This window comes from Gymnogyps californianus, chromosome 16, assembly GCF_018139145.2.
Source record: "Gymnogyps californianus isolate 813 chromosome 16, ASM1813914v2, whole genome shotgun sequence".
Classification (NCBI taxonomy): domain Eukaryota; kingdom Metazoa; phylum Chordata; class Aves; order Accipitriformes; family Cathartidae; genus Gymnogyps; species Gymnogyps californianus.
Window position 1 is genome coordinate 3984684 of NC_059486.1, and position 17772 is coordinate 4002455.

The 17772-nt window shown below is 37.3% G+C and overlaps 1 protein-coding gene across 1 annotated transcript in view; it reads left to right on the forward strand.

Moving 5' to 3' along the window:
* CCDC60 (coiled-coil domain containing 60) overlaps positions 1-17772 on the forward strand; it is a 64342-nt gene that overhangs the window by 18214 nt on the left and 28356 nt on the right. Inside the window, exons 2-3 of the mRNA XM_050906765.1 lie at positions 8514-8597; positions 10984-11075. Coding sequence (XP_050762722.1) covers positions 8514-8597; positions 10984-11075 — 176 coding nt within the window. The remainder of the gene's footprint in view (positions 1-8513; positions 8598-10983; positions 11076-17772) is intronic.

The window sequence follows — 17772 nt, forward strand, 5'->3', positions numbered from 1 at the left end:
ACTTTTAGTAGAAGTCAGCTCTGTTCCACTGAAAAAGTAAATAACCTTTTAGGCATGTCTGCACTTTAAGACCTATTCAAAAACTGTAAGACACACATTCTTGGGGGGGGGGGGGGAGTTGTGTTGTAACATTGAATTTTCAGTAATTTTGAAATCCTAGCTAACGTGACTGTGGCTTTAGAGAACAAAGCACTCCATTTGCTCGATTGATCCTTCGTCACCATCCTGTCTTTTCTGTCTGTTGTGTAGAGGTTACACGTAATCAACGTTGGTGGGACTGGAATGACGTACTACCCCTGTACGAAGGACTTAATCTATGCACGAGTTTAAGGTAGAAGCTGGGCAGGAGAGGAAGAAGGAATTAGTTACTGCTAGGGAAAGAGTGTATCTCAAAGACAGTTTACTATTTAAAAATCAGTGAGATATTGACATCTTCCTAAACTGCCTAATTTCTTTACCTTTTTTGACTATTTTTTTTAAGGCCTCTATTTTTGCTAATTCTAATTGTACTTCTGTGAAACATTTATGTAAGCTATTCAGACAGCACAGGGTAGCGTGAAGATTATTACGCAGTAGTGTACTTTGTCTCAGGCTCCTGAGCCAGTTTAGCATTTTGCAGTCCTTTGCCATTGCCAGCTGAAGTAACTCCTGACTATAAGGACCTGTGAGAAAGACGCAGAACAATGTCCTAGAAAAATTAGCGCTTAGCTACAGGCCTTCCTTGGTGCTACTAGATGACAGAATTTCATCTCAAGCTAAACCGGCTCTACCCTGAAGCAGGATAAAGCAGATGATCACTGTCAGACACCTTGGGAAGAGTTCGCTAATGGGTCAGTTGAGCCAGTCATCTCAGCATATTTGCTATGAATTGAGATCCAGAATTCTGGAGATGGAAAATGGCCACTCTGCTTCCCTCCAAGAACAAATCCAAGCAAAGGTCACATCAGAGTGAAATTTCTTTTACTCAGCCCATAAAATAAACAGATTGTCCTGCTCACATATAAATGCCAAGACTTTTAAAGGAACTGTTTGAAACTCTGAAGATCTTAAGGTCCATGAGGAGTTGCGATAAGACAGAGAAAAAGGCAGAGGGCAAGGTGTCAACAGCACATCTGAAATCCACTTTAACTTCAGTGCTCAGCATCCACATGAAGAACAGTTGTGGAATGTTAAACTAAAACATGGTTGAGGAGAAAGGAGTAGGTTCAGAAATTTGCCTCCTTTAACGTTCTTCAGTGCCAGCGACAAATGCTGTAAGATTCAGTCAGACTGTGGGAGGAGATCTGGGACCTGCAGACTAAGATGCAAGTTTTTGGCTTCACAGACCTGTTTTCAATACCCTGCTCTTCCTGTATATGTTGTATGTGACCAGGGACAAGTCACTTATCTTGTTCTACCTTCATTCTTCATATATACAAAGAGGATAATAGCACACTCCTAGTTGACAAGAATGTTGTGAGGATTAATATCTTAAACGTGGTAAACTGCTAAACTACTATAGTAATGGGGACCATGTAAGTATTATCGATAGATAGGCTTTGGAGTCTTCACTGCTACTGGATGCCGTTGTAGCCCCTGTAGTCCCTCCATCTCTGCCTAGCCAGAAGACTGGTCCCATCCATCACACTCAGAGCCAGCCGTGCTTAGCTACACATTTGTGACCTCCAGGTGTGATTATTACTACTCATATCTGGGAATGAAGCCAAAGGAGAGGTAAGATCTTGCTCTGTTTTATTAACACACTGACAAGAATAAGAGCTGTGCCTTAAACTTAAATAATAAATAATTCCTGCATTGGTGTTTAGTAAATAAAAGCCAGCATGGAAGAAACCATGGAAGTTCAGAAGGAAACAGGATGTCTTGGGGTTTGGGTGGGTTTTTTGGTTTTTTTTTTCCTAGTCCCTGAGTAATGACGGGACAATTTGAAATTCAAACAACACAGTAAAGAGCTAACAGTCTTTACAGCTGCGAACAGTGAGCAGTGGCCAAAAAAACAACCATTAACTTCTGCATGCACTGCTTGTTTATTGAACTAATATCCTTCAGCTCTCCCCCCCCCCCCCCTTCTGTAAGTGAAGTGCTTTTATTGTTCTTAACATGCCTGTGTTTTGTGGTAATTTTCAACTTTGGTGTTCTTTGTCCTCTACCAGGTGGCAGTCATCATGCTTTTTATTCCATGGTTTGTATTTATTTGGTCAAAAGTAATTAAAGAGATAATTTGTTCTCAATTACATTTCCTTGAATTTCCTAAGGCTGGTAACTGCTCTCCAGCTGTGTCTTCCCCCAACTCCTTCTGAAATTAACATTGTTCTCACTATGAAATAAAACAGAATAGCCTGTTCTCTTTTTGTTTGTTGCTTTTGGATTGAGTAAAGAGACTGTGCTGTAGCAGATATTGATCTGATAATTTTATTAGGTACTCCTGCCTTGATTCATGAACTTTCACGTCTTTAGCGTAGCATTCCAGTAAGAAATCCTGTTTTAGACTAGCAGAAGTAAGAAACTAATTGTTTAGAGATGTTTATAGATGTTTCTGCTTTCTGAGTGTCCTTTGTGCATAAAGGGTTCTTTTCAGCACTTTTGTAATCTATTTTAAACTCTACTAAATGCAAGAGGGAAGTGAGCACTACTGATGCAAAAGGGTTTTCTTTTTTCAGTTTAACACAATTACATTCATTTCTAGTAGAATGGATTTTTGGTGATCCAAAATGTCTTTGGGACATTTGGTCTTCTGGAAGAAGATTTGATGAGAACATTTGTAATTCTGACTTCAGTAGGGGAAAATATTTAGAAAATATTAGCTGAGGCTGAGTAATATTATCATTGCCAGTATGCAACCAAAAGTGTGAATAAAAGGCTTTGGGAGCGTTGTATATACCTAAATTACTGGCATGTTGCCCAGAGACTGTGTAAATGACAGAAACAGAAAACAGAAATATAAGCAGTATAGAGAGATGTCATACAGAAGTGATAATTTTTTTGCTTGCTTATTTGCATTGACTTCCAATGACACATTTCAAAATTTTCAAATCACCTTAATGAAAAGAGTTTATGGAGACTATAAAGAGGGCAGTTCAAATAATGTAGTTGCTTAAGGGGTTAAAATTAACTGTAGGGTAAATGCACTGACAACAATGGTATTACAATTGAGATTAATTTGATCCAATTATTTTACAAAACTTACCAAACTTATCAGAATTAGGTAAATGGTCTGTGGAGACAAGAAAATAAAAAGAGGATTTCCCCAAGGAATACAAGGAAATGGAGGGAAATCGACGGAATAAACAATACCAAGCTATTCGACCTGGCTTTGTTATGAAAATAACAGTTTTTCTGTACATAGGCTTTCCATCACTATAATATCTGAATACTTCATAGATGTTAATGAAAGAGAAGTATTATTTTTTCCCATTTCAGACACGGGGAGTAGGGACACAATGAGCTGTGGAGTTTGTACTAAAATTCCTTGTAGTCAAAAAAAAAAAAAGGCTTCTGCTAGCTGGGATAAGGTGTTAAATATTTTATTTAGGATGTCAGAGGAAATTTCTGACAGAGGTGAAATTGAAATTTGGAATAAGTAGATTTATCCTCATGCCTTCACTAGCAGACAACCTTTCTCTCACTTTTCAGCTGTCTCCTTCCATTTTCCTGATATGTCTATATTGACAGTAATGTGTTCATTGGAGTGCAGAAGGAGACCTAACAGGACTGGAACTCCCTTGCTTATTAAAGCTACCCGTGGTAAAACAGTGGGATGAGTGCCCCTTTCCGTCGATATCAGGACCATTTCTGACGAGAGACCAAGGAATGGAAGCTGCTGCAGTAGCTCTTATCAAGCGCTCCCCTTGGCAACAGAGATTCTCAACTGCAAAGTGCTTTGCATTATTGATATGGTACAGCACGACCTTAACAAATCGGGTATCTTGTCTTTGATGCTGATATATATATTTATATCTGCAGATTTAGTTGTGGCATTTTTTTTTTAAGCTGAAGCACTAAAATAGCATTACTCTTAAAGAAATCTTAATTTTCTGCAGTATATTTTTAGTGAAGTCCTTTGCCTCAGAGCCTCTTGTGTTTAATTGAAAATTCTCTTTTGGTCCTGATGTCTGTTCCATGTTCCCACATTCTAGTGAAAGGGCAGAAAAGGTCAGTATTGAGCAGCAGCAGTAAAAGAAGAAATAGGAAAAAAAGAAATCGTGAGTACTTGGCTAGAATACTGCCTTTAAAATTCAACATTTAGAATCCCACTTGCAGAACAGCAGTAGTCATCTCTATATGTAGTGCTTCACAAAAGCTTTCTAAACATTTTTGTAAAATTAAAAAATATATTTCACCAGGTCGATCTTGCATTTGGGTGACTAAATGTTGGCTTGTGATGAAGCTGTGCTGATTTATTTTCATCAAAACACATTCACAGTTTGCAAATGTAATCATAATGCTCCTATTCAAGTGATATATTAGAAGGAAGAAGAGTGCAATACATGTGTCAATCTGCTGTTTTTGACAACAACATATAAACTTAATGAGTTACCCAGAATGAAAAAACTTCAGGAATTGTAAAGGAAACAGGTTCCTTCACCAGCTTAAACAAAAAATTTGAAAATGTACAACCTGAAAGCATGCTTATTGTACCTCGATTCTCTGTCTATAGCTGGCATATACACCACCAACTCAGGCTATTTCCACAAAAAGATTTGGAGAAGAAGGTTGGAAATTCTCAAAACTTACAGAAGGATATCTGCAAAGATGACAGGTGTGTGAAATGAAGAGAATGTTTAATAAAAGGAAGGATTTGTCGGAGTTGAACAATTTTTAATCTCCAGAATTATTTAGAAGAGAAAGTGGAAGTATTTGGGAGTTGTTAGGATAAAATCTAGAGTCTGCAGGCAGTGGTTTTCGACTGAAACAAGCTATTCAAAAGAATTTGTTCATCCAAAAATACTTTAAGAGCCTTCAATTTTCTTTCTACAGACGAAGAGGACACACAAAGAGGAGCTCTTTAAGGCAGTAAGCAGGAATGCCAGGGCTTCCTGTGTGCCATTAGCCACCTGTGGTAGCACTGAAAGGGATCGCCTCCAGGTCCACAGGAGCAGAGCTATAGACTATCAGGTGGCATCGAGCTCCACCTACTGCAGTATTGCTGTAGTTCATTTTACCTAGGGCTGCTGGATGTGATCTCAAGAAAAATGACCGTAGTCATTTTCATGAAAACGTTTGGGTCATTTCCTTATGTAATCTCACTTTAAGATGATGTTTCTTATATTACTTTGACTTTTTTTTTTGTTTTTTAAAATTATTGTTTCTTACATATGGAGTTGTATGAGATTTTGTTACTTCACTATAATGAAAGCAGGAAATGATCACCAACACAAGCCTTTTGATTGCTTAAAAGCAAATTAGATGAACTATGATGAAAGTCTTCATAAGTTGGAAACACTAAAAAAAAAAAAAACCCAAACTCCAAAGATTGTTCAGATTGTCATGATAATATATTGTTGAGTTTAACAAATTAGACATACCGGTATTGTTTTCTCTCAGTTTTTTATATCTGCACTGCAAATTAAAAAGAGTTCTACTGTTCTATAATTATGTACTGTTACCGTTTTAAGCTCAGATTGCACCTTTTCAATACATGACATTGTAATGAAAGATGATGTTGTAGAAAAGGAAGCTATTCCCTTCTGTTTTCTGTGATAAGGCTGGTTGAATCATATTATCAGTGCCTGAGTGGAGGGGGTGGTGTATGTGATACCTCCCTCCCTGAGCAACGGTGCAAAGGTTAGGTAGGTTCACAGCTCTTTTTCCTTTCCTCGTGAACTGGTAGAGCTGGCTGGCCAGAGGTAGGATGCAGGGAAATGTTGCACCTGAGAAAACTTTTCGTCAGTGCTCTGTGGCGTTAGACACTTGAAATGAATATAGCTAAATGGCTCCAGACCATATACTAGTGGTCAGGGTACTTTGGCTTTCAAGCCATTGAAACCTTAGGGCTACATTCCACCACCCTTCCTTCCCTTGAGTAGTAAGTTATTCTGAGAGACTCTCAGTTGGCTTTAATCATGTCATTCAAGGTATCGCCAGCTGTAAAAGCAATGGTACCTGGCTGTTGTCAACATTTTGCTGCTTCTGCAGGAAAAAAAAAAAGTGTCAGGAGCAAAGCAGGCTGGAAATTCTGCTGTTCCTGGAGTGTAAGATGCTTCTACTCCAAGTCCAAATCAGATTTCTTCTAGCTTTCTCTTAAAATTGCAAACATTATCTGCATTTAAAAAAAAAAAAAAAAAAGTCCCACTGGCATCAGTCTGCTGCATGCTATTCCCATAGCACAGATGATGAGAAAACTGACACAAGTTTACGGTTTTTGGTTTTGTTGCTTCTTGTGCTATGGGATGATGCTGTGGTGGTTAGCATTACAGATTACAAATAGACATGCAATGCAGAGAAGATAGCCATGTGGAAATAGTAACAGAAAAGGAGAAAGAAGATTGAAGGATGTCCAAATACTTAGAATTTCTTGGATTTTTCATTGTACTCTCCAAAAATGTGTGCCCTGATACAAGTTAAATATTGCCCAAAATAGGAAAACTTTTCCAATTTTAAAACCAAACTGCTTCTGAACCAGCTTCTCTGAAGGTTTCACCTACAAAGTCTTCTGTTCCATCCATCTGGCACCTTTCTGCCTTTAAGAGTACTCTGAAATTTAGAAGGGTAAATCAGAGGAAATAAATAATTATTTGTCTTTTAGCATTGTTTATGTTCTGGATAGATCATTTGTGTTCATGAATATACAGGAATGTAGTTACAAATATTTCAGACTTCTTATGCTGGAAATTATGTTTTTTAAAAAAGGGTTTTGTTTGGCAACTCATTTCTAAAATCCAGTCTACTTTTGAAAGCCTGTTTTCACAGATAAAGACACTTAGTATTCAGAATCTGCTTCTCGCTACAAATGGTTAAAATAAATAACTTCGATCTCTGGAAAAAATATACCAAATATTGATGATTAAATTTATGTAATGACAAATACTTAATTTTTATTTTCCCTAAAGTTCAGCGTAACAGACTCTCCATACTGAATGCATACTCATCCCCAGTAATCTCCTCTGATTAGCATTTCCTATAGGTGAAGTATGGGTGTCCACTCAGGCTATAAAATGATTCCTCTCTTGTTCAGTGCGTGAATGAGGTTTTCTCAATTACTGAGGTAGGCTCTCGGGTTCATTGGTAGCCCTCTGTAAGACTTGTGCTCCTGAGCAGTGTCAATTTGCCATCTGTCTCTGCTGCTGACCAGTCTTGATCAAGTGCACCCCAATTGCATGAAATAGTGGAGCCTTCAGACTTCTCTTTGACATTTCATTAGTTCATCCTTATTCTCTGGCTGCAGAAAATCTTCTTTCCGTTCCAGCTACTTTGCTCTTAGTACCATTTCTGGGTTTGGGTTTGTTTTCCCCCTCCTAGTTTTCTACTTGTTTGTGGGCTCCCTCAGTCATTATATTAGAACATTGGTGTTTGCAGTTCTCCAGTGAGTGAAGATACTGTTCCTTACACTTTGAACCTTTGTTCTGCTGAAATGTTACATAGGAACATAAATTTCAAAAGAATTTTGTGCCTTCTCGAGTCAAGATTCCAACAAGCAAAATGTTCTGCTCTTAATTTTTGTTTTTAATACTTGAATATTTCCAGGCTTTGCTGTGTTGTGCAAAAGCTATACAGCGTAGCAAGTATTTCATCCGCAGCTTTGAGTCTGCTGTGCAGCCTTTTTTGTACGTTGGCTCTACCCTGACTATAAGGATGTGACTTGCTAGGGCCTCCAGCTTTGCTTTGCTTGGAATCGATAAATGAGCTCTTTGATCTAAAACAAGTGCAGAAGAGAATTACTGTTTTCATATCCTTTTAGCCTGAGCACCATACACTGCTGAGTGATCTAAACTCTTTTATTAATCTACCTATACAATTTTTTTTAATAGAAGGGAATGTGTCTTCCTTCCACTTGAATAAACTGATGGTTGAAGGAGTTCTAAAAGTGTGCTTGTGTTTGACTTCAGGGATTTTTATGAGTCTGTGCCTTCCTTGTGGGTGAAAGCACAGACCCAAGAATAGTGGTCTATCACAGTGTGTATCTTCAGGGAAGAGCAATTACAGGTAAGTAATTTTCTGTTCCTGGTTTTGGAAATTGGATTTTCTTTTTATGGTAGACACAGTAGTCTATATAACAGTCTTCCAAGAGAAAAGCTACGTTTTCTAAGCGTTTCAGCATAGTAATTTAGAAAGCATGTATGCATTTTGCACAGTAGCTTCTCAACAGGTACTTCATATGAGAATCTATTTGTGCACCAGAGTTACTTAGTGACATTTTAAGTTTTTCTACAATAGACTAGCCGTTATTTTTGCTTTAGTTTGCATCTCTGTACAAAAAATTATTTGCACCACTTAATTTTTAATATTATGACCTGCTACAGTGTGGGTAACTAGCAGTATTTCATATATGGTTACATGTTTTTGTTCATTCTTTTTAGGAACCAGTGAAAAAAGATGTGCAGGAAAAACCGCCCAAAGAAGTGGCTGAGGTTACTACTAACAAGTACTCTTTCAATCCAGAGGTGAGACTGGTGAAGCTTTGATTCAAGATGGAGTTAAGGCAACAGACAAACATCATGTTTTAATTATTCATATAGATATCTGTTTGATGAATTCAAGATTTAAAGTCTTACTGTGTATAAGGAACCAGCCTTTTGCTGACTGATTAACACTTCATAGGTTTTATCTAGTAAAACTCCTCCTGAAGGTATCAGAAAAAATTGCTGATGAGTGAGATGTAGGGTTCTATTGTAATTTGGTAAAAATTGCGTTCTGAAAATTCAGTTTAGCTGTGTTAGTTATTCCATGCGTCAATTCTAGAAGACTGACCTTTAAATTATGTTACGTTAGTTTAGCACAGAAATGTCTAATACATTCAAAATTACTTTTTATTTCAAAAATTCATATTTTTATTAAAGTACATAGGTCAATATTGCACATCCTTAGATCTCAAAAACCTGAAGCAGAAAGGGCTGTTCCTTTGGGTGTTATGTAGGCCTGCACAAATTAACAGTTGTTCTAGCCTATATCTGGTTTTTCAGCCTTTGCCTGGTGTGACCTCAACCTAAAATTTTAAATATTGACAGGCCTGGAGATAATTTTACTTAAATGCCACTTTGTGGTCAGCACAGAACAGCTACTGTGGTGAGTCTGTTCTAATTCATGCAAGACCACCCAAGTGTATGTTCTGTTTGATGTGTACGTAGGCATGTCATACAACAATGCAGAGTTACAGTGTTGTCTGTGGCTATCTATCCCAAAGCAATTCAGGCCTTGTAAATATAAATAAAATGTTGGAATTAAAACACACTTTAATTTCTCTGTATGCATTTAACAATTTACCTGAATTTTATTTGACAATCCAGCAAAAAGATTTAATTTTTTGTCATATGTTGTCTTTGTTAGCTTATTTAAAGTCTGATCCATCTCCTTTCTCTGTAGAAAAAAAACTGAATGCCAGGCAGCTGCTTTGATCATAATTTTTTAGTAAAAGAAAGCAAGCACAAGTGTTAGCCTGACTTCAGCATCCAGTAATATCTCACCTATCACAACACAATATTTAATTTCCTTTTTTATCTAACTCAAATCACTCAGATTTGTTGGAAGCTAACAAAGTTGAAAAGTAAGATGGGCTGTGGAAGTCCTGCTAAAAGGTGCAGCTGTGCCAGCTGTTTTACTGGCAGAAGCACTCTGGCCTGAATACCAGAAACATTCCACCAACACATTCATTTATCATTTTTATCTTTTCAGTTCTCATTTACAATTATTATTTTTATCTTTACATCTCATTAAAAAGTCTTTTATTTTGTTTGCACTTTCCAGAATGTTCTCTTACAGTTAAAAACATACTAAGAAAGGGTGAAGTATGCAGCTCATTCTTATCATAGAAGCTGTTGTCCATACAGAGCACCAATTGTTTCAGCAATCAAAAATGGTACACTCAGATGTGCATAGAGATTTGAAATGAGTTGCAGCCTCTCTTGAGTAGGAGAGCATTTTCTCTACAGATCCAACTGAGATCTGCAATATCCTGTTGCATACCTTCCCAGGTGCATAATAAAGGATCTTCTTTATTTCCTTTACCGGGAATTTATTTTTTATTACCTAACACATGCAAAAACACTGCATATGCACAGAATGCAATCATAATTCTATGAAATCGATGCAGCTGTTCTCTGGAGACCCCAAGGGTACTTCTAAGCCAGGGCTAGTTCAACAACAAACACAAGCTTTCATCTCCCATGTATTTCAGTTCCATAGCTGCTCAGAAGAAAAAATGTTGCAGACATTTTGAACAATGTGCTAAGTAGGTGATTTTAATTCCCTGAAGTAAAATTGCTGACCTGGTTTGTACACTCTTAAAAAATAAGAGAGAAAGAAAGTAATAAAACCATTATGTCTGTGCTCCAAAACCAGCTATGTCTGTGGAGCTTTTCTTATTGTTTTGTTTTTTACAACTGTCAATCTCCGTGTTTTGAGTCTGATTGAAAATTTTTCTGGGTTGGGACTTCTAAAAGATTTCTCTCCTGTGCATGCTTTTCGTAGTTTGTTAATGCATAAGCACTCACAGCAGTCATTCCTTAAGTCTAGGCCATTGAACAATCTCTTCTTCCTGTCTCGTAGTTTAATGAAGCTCACGGGTGCTTAACTGCCTGTAAGATCTCTGTCAAACTTGAAGTCAGCCAATGAGTTAAAAGCTGTTGGAACACATGTAGACACGGGCATGCACAGCAGTATCATGTAAGACTTGTTTACATGCTTGTGAAATGACACAATGCTGTCCCAGATGATGACTGTCTCGGAAAATATTTGGTGATTAAAACAACCCTGAGACTGCACATACCTTCTCTATGCTAAGCTCTTCTTAATTAATACCATAATATTTATTTTCAATTTGATCACTTTCAGTCTGATCCACTGGAACCAGTGAAGAGGCTCTCCCCATTTAGAGAAACAAGAAAGGAGCTGAGGACTCTTAGTAAAGCTCTAGCTCACTCAAGGTAAGGGAATCCAGAGCACACAGAAATGGGCCAGTCAAGGCTAAAGGAATCTTTGGTTCTGCAGTGGCAGTACTTCGATTATGGCTGAAATAATCAACTGTACTAACAGCTTAGAAAAGATGGTTTACAATTCTTCCTTTATAGGCTTTATGTATACTCAAAATTTTGACAATGCTGTATGAGGAATAATTGTTTGATAGCTCTGTCTATATCAATACTATATTGTTTAGTGTTCTTTATAAAGGTGCCTGTTAGTTCTTTGCAGTCTTTTGCATGACACAGTGCTGTGCCAAGATTTGGTAATAAAGTAGTCAAAAATGAGCAATGTTAGGACATACAATGTCCACTATGTGACTGTTGTGGTTTAAGCCCAGCTGGCAACTAAGAACCACGCGGCCGCTCGCTTGCTGCTCCCCCTGCGGTGGGATGGGGAGGAGGATCGGAAGAAAAAGGTAAAACCTCATGGGTTGAGATGAGGACAGTTTAATAGGACAACACAAGGAGAGAAGAAGTAATAACAACAATAATACTAATAAAAGAATGTATAAAGCGAGTGATGCACAATGCAATTGCTCACTACCCGGAACCCGATGCTCAGCCTGTTCCTGAGCTGCGATCCCTCCTCTCCACCCCATGCCCTGCCAGCTCTCCCAGTTATATACTGAGCATGACGTCATATGGTATCGAATATGCCCTTGGCTAGTTCAGGTCAGCTGTCCTGGCTGTGCCCCTCCCAGCTGCTTGTGAAAATTAACTCTATCCCAGCTGAACCCAGGACAGATGGAAAATCATAATGAAAATATCTACCACTATTATAGAAATATCTGCATGGACTCATTTGGAATATACCAACTTGAGTCTCAGGAGGATGCTGACGTGGAAGGAATAGATTTTTGTGCCCCTTATCTGATGGGTAGTGAGCTGTTATAATAGGACTTTGATTTGGGATTCTATATACCTTTTAGCCAGCTGAGTTTGGACAGCAACCATTATTTTACAGGACTGACCACAGAAAGTAGCTGGGTGTGTATGCTTTTCCTAGAGGCTATCTTCTATTGCCACTAGACACAATAAACTTCTGTCCCAGCAGGGCATTTCTTATGGTCTCATTTAAAAAAAAACAAAAAAACCCACAACACCAAAAAAAAAAACCAAACTAGGGAAGCCTATTCGGAATAGGCTTTAGCAAAGAGTACTCTCCCATTTAGGCACTCACACTCTTAAATGTACTTAGGCTGTGTTGTCACCCATGTTTCACCATTGTCACTGCGGGTAGCGCTTAAGTTGACAAGATTGAGGCTTCAATGTGCTTTTCTGTTGCAATCACACATTCTGATTGCACTCCAAACTTGCCTACAGAGACTATTCACTCTATTTGCTCAGTATTAGCTTAAACAGTTGCTAAACTGCATAATAAGCCTTGTAGTAGGTGACTCTAGGGTTTTCTAAATTTTCCTGGAACCTTCTAGCTTGCTTGATGTGAGTGTTAAGCTAAGAAATGAGGTTCATTTGCAACTGAAACAGCAAGCAGTAGTACAAAAAAAGATTTACATCTGGCAAGGTTTAGTTACAGCCTGCTGCAAATAAAACTGACAAATTACCACTGCCAGCCCCAGCAGGGTACAGATTACACAAGTGTTTACAAGGTTCCTAGACTTTAAGTCTTTGAAGAGCATTCACTTGATAAAAATAGTTGAATTAAAGCAAGCAGCAATAAGACAGACATCTATATAAAAACTTAGTAATTAGGTTAAATCTAAGCAAATATGGCAGTCAAGAGAACACATGATACTGTATTAGCATAATATATTGAAGACAAATTAGGCTCTTGCATTGTCTGGCTGAGGTTGCAACTGCAAAAAACTCAAGAAAGTCAGAGAAAGTAGCCTCTTTGCATGCAGTACTGTAGAGGAATCAGAACTTCACGTTTCACAATAATGTACTGTTTTTAAATATTCCCAAATTTTTACATCAGAGCAATTTCTAAACTTTATACTAGTTACTTGTGATAACATTAAATTTCACATTCTTCCCTTTTATCCTTCTCTGCCCCCAATTATTTTTACTATTCACTTTGTTAATTCACTTTTAGTGAATTTTCACTTGATAACTTGGCCAAAAATAGTAATAACCTGCAAACAAAATAATAAATGCTGTGTACTTTGAAGGTTGGATAAGCCATTTTTGTAAAGCGTGACTTGTTTTTGCCATAAATGCACTGTTAGTTATGTTTGACTGCCTGTGTCCATTGTTCATTGCTAAATTTCAGTGGAATTGTCTCCTTGAGGTCAAGTTAAAGTTCTTTTGATGATAACATGCCAAAGATCAGTTTACTTCTTGATATATGAGTTGCAGGTGCTTGGAGCTCGCTTTTGGTTGCTTTACATTGTTTATATTCAAATGAGTAGGACAAAAAATATTTACAAGTGTTCTGTAGGATGAAAATTACCATCACCATTGGTACTAAAAGCCTTGATTTTTAAAATCTTAGCAAATTGATATGTAGACATTTGGATGAAGCAAGCTGGACCACTCATTTCATTACAATTTACAGTTTGAATAAATGAAGTGTCAAGATATTGATCCTAACTCTTGGCTGAGCACCTAACTTTTATGTACCTTCGTGGAAATCACTTGACCCCTCTGCAGCTCTGGCAGGTAAATTGTAAATTGGGACTGGAAACTAGGTAATGTATCTGAACTAAACTCACTGCATAAATGTATAGCTTTTTAAATTGGTATGAATGGCAGAGTGTGAATGAGGATTGCTTTTGTTACTGAAAGCAAAAATTTTTTTTTTTTACATATAAGGCATATTTTTTCTTACCATTTTCATTTAAACTATTTTTTAAATTTTTAATCTTATTACTGCTATCTTATGCTTTTAGGGATGTTAGTTTGATAAATCTTACAATGGCTAGCGCTCACGTACGTGCAAGCATTGTCTTACTCATCTCTGCAGCACTGCTAGGTATTAGGTGTATAAATATTATTACTCTCATAAGTAAATTATGAAAGTCAAATTGGGGATGGAAGATTAATTATCACTGGAACAGCTACAATTGGAACTCGGGTGTCTCAGGTAAGTAAATGCCTTACTTATTCTTCTGGACTGCAGTGATGCCTCTGTTTCTCTGATTTTTATTTTTATTCTCAAAATTGCCCTACTAAATTAAAAGCTCCAGGGAGAGACTTCTTAGAGATCCAGCCCATTACTCCAGGTGAGCGCAGTTGTTTCCTATAACAGATGAAGTGTTTAGTCTAGCCTACTTTCAACGGAAGACATTTCTGTTTCCTGCACCACATTATGATAAATGCAGATTTGCCTTTCACTGAATTTGTAATGGTAATGCAATCTGCAAAATTATGTTAAATGTAGATTTTTAATGATGTGAATAGATTTGATCCTAATGTGTTTTGATGTCATATCTTGTCTCTGAGTGATTAAAACCCCAGATTTTAGTCTTTCATCCCTTCTCACCTCCAGAAGCCAATACAGCTAAAGGGACAAACAAGATTATATTCCTTTATGTGCGTTATCAGCAGAATTGTCTGTTATGTCCTGATCACTTGTACCTGCACCACACCCGCATAGGATAGGGATGTTGTGCAATTGTTCTTAAATATTTGGCTTGCAGAATCCTTTTTACTGCTGATATGGAAGATGGAAAGAACCCAACTCCACTTTAATATACCAAGCAGAGTTTGAAGTGCTGATAAGTAAAAACAAAACAAAACCAAACAAACAAAAAAACCACAAAAACCAAAAAACCTACCCGTTAAAGCATCTCCAACTCTGCCATCTTCTTCTAGTCCCATAAATTTAATTCACAGTTGCATTCAAAACTAGCTTCATGTGATTTCAGATGTCTGGGTAGCAATATTCCTGACCACAAGTTTTTCCATGACAGTTGAAACAGATGGAAGATGAAGAAAGGGAAGACTTAATCTTGTGCTACTGCACAAATAAATGTTTATTTACTTTTTACATTTACTCAACCGTAAATGATGTATTTACACACATTTGTTTTTTGACGATCAGAAGTTTAGCATGGTGAGGGCATAGTCAAAGCTGCTTAGTACACTCAGGAGAAATGTGCCGTTTTGCTCTTGTGTAGGCAATGGTCACTTTAATACTAGTTTCTGGAAAGCACTGTTGTGCTCAATGCTCAAATGAAGTTTGCCTGTCATATTGTGTAATACCACACATTCTTTACATTGCAATGCCAGTAGTGATCCTGTAACACACCTAATATAATTTATTCTATTTACTGTGGCAATTAAATAATGAATCCCACATATATTATTTAAGAAGTGAAGTATGATATGAGCTATAATGGCCATGGAGAAATTTGCTTGAGAAAAGTCAGGGAAACAGATTTTTGAAACATGAACTCACTTTCTGAAATGTACAGGAGCCAAATGACCCAGTATGCGGAAAAATATCCAACAGACTTAATATCTGGAAATCAAAGGTATACGTTAACTGGTTTTTAATTTTTATTGTGTTGTGTAAGCCTGGAAATTCTTCAAGTGTCATTGCATGACCTTTTAATAATGAAAATGTGCTAGCCATTCATCTTGAGTGTTTGCACAATGTTACTTTGACTAAATCTGCATGTAGAAAAAAGAACAGTAAGAAGAGCAAAGAAATCAAATCCACAGATTTTTAACCAAATATTGAGATGTGAAGTTGTGGGAAAAGATAATTTCAAGTGAGAATGACTGCACTGCTGGTTTGGACCAAAGGACATGTTAGCAATACTTCTTAGTAACAATTTCAGACTACAGAAAAGGAGCTATTTTAGAAAAAAGAAGCAGAGTGGAAAATGCAAGAAAGAAAGAAGAAAACTGGAGTTTTCTTCTCCAGGGCAGCAACTTTTAATTTCAATTAAAGCAGTCAGGCTAGCAGAGCAGCATGCTAATACATACTACAGGGAGTCAGTGAATACAAATGACCTTTGTGGATTTGGTTTTTGCTGCTTTTCCTCCTCCTGATTGAAAAGGAACACCCAGCAGTTGCCTTAATTGGACGTTAATTGATACATATTCACAGGAAGTGGTGCCTGTGATCTTGCAGCTTGTTTGTATGAAAGAGTATAATGGAACAAACTGTGAGGAAGTTTTTTAATGATCACAGTGACATAGCACAGCAGTATGAATTTTAAAATTATCTCAAAAATGTTTTGAAGAGTCATTACTGGAACAGACTTAGCTGCATTCATAAAGCTTTAATATTCTACCTTACACATTAAAAGCATAATTAAACTGAAGATAAACCTTATAATTATGACCTCATACCTCCTCTCAGTAATATGCTCTCATACTTTCGTGAGTCCTCATGATGATGTAAAAGAGGATGATGACAGAACGCAGAGGTTGCTCAAACTACTCATCTTTCAAAACTATCAGTCACTAGTCCCCAGTAGAAAATCGTACCGCTCTTCCTACTGAGGAGTTGTACCCAGTCACTTTAGGGAGACACCTGTCAGCTCTCAGATACCATTTTGCCTAAACACAGCATTAAAATGAAAGAAGGAATTTGCTTATCTTTGTGCAGCATAAAATGAAAAACCATTTGGGAAATCTGTAGATAATGATTATTCCTCTTCCTTTGTAGATCAATATGTCTTACTTCCAGTGGAAATTGTGCATATAGACACAAAGTAGCTCTGACTTGACTAAGTACTTCCCAATGTCAGATTCAGTGGGTGGAATACAGTATGGCAGAAAAGACCACACCTTTGTCCTTGAGCATTCAAATACCTTTAGCTTTGAGCTAAGAATTATGTTTTCATTTCTATTGCTATTCTTACTAAAACTAAGGAAACTCAAGAAGCACAGCCCCTTTGAAATGACATTCAGCTCTGAGGGAGATCCTTTCTTATTGCTTTGTTCCAATGACATCTGTAAATGGGATCCAGAAATAATGTTAAGTAATCCACACTTGCATGGGGATGTATTGTATGAGAACCAAGAAAGTAGAAGTCTTTAGAACTAATAAATTGTAGAAAGATGTAGGAACACTTACACAGCAAAAGAAGTTACCAAAGCATTGGAAGCTTGTAGTTGTTAATCCATAATAAAAGCAGGTTGCCATAAATCACTTCTGTAGACTAACTCAGCCCACCAAGACCATGCAAGTGTACTGGAAATACTCTTGTTAAACATCACCCCAAAAAATAGTGCTTAAAAATAAGCATATTGTATTGCTTCAAATAAGACTAGCTGAAAATACTTTCTTTGTGTAAAAAGGAGGTAGGAAAGGTGATAGAAACTGAAAACTGTGCAGTGACAGTCATCTAAGCATAGGTGCCCGTGTAAAAATGACAAGTTGTGGTCGTCCTCAGCCGATGATGTCTAGGAATCCACAGCTTTGAGCTGCAAGCTCAAAGGGGAAGTGTCCATGAGCCAGTCAAGCCTTTACTTGCAAAAAGAGCATGCTAAACCTCTGCATTGCATTTCCCATAGTTTGAAGAAAATGGCTCCTGTGCATCTGTTTCACTGTGCTGTGCTAGTTAAATAAAACTAAATGTCAAACTGCTGGCAGTTTAACAGTATTCAACTGGCTGCTTTTTATGTTTTAAATTAGAAACTGGATGGCTTTTTAAAATGGTTCAAGTTTCCTGAAGGCAGATCTCTAAAAGTCACTCTGCATGTAGAAAGTCCAGCTTCTACTAATGCATTCTTTATGCCT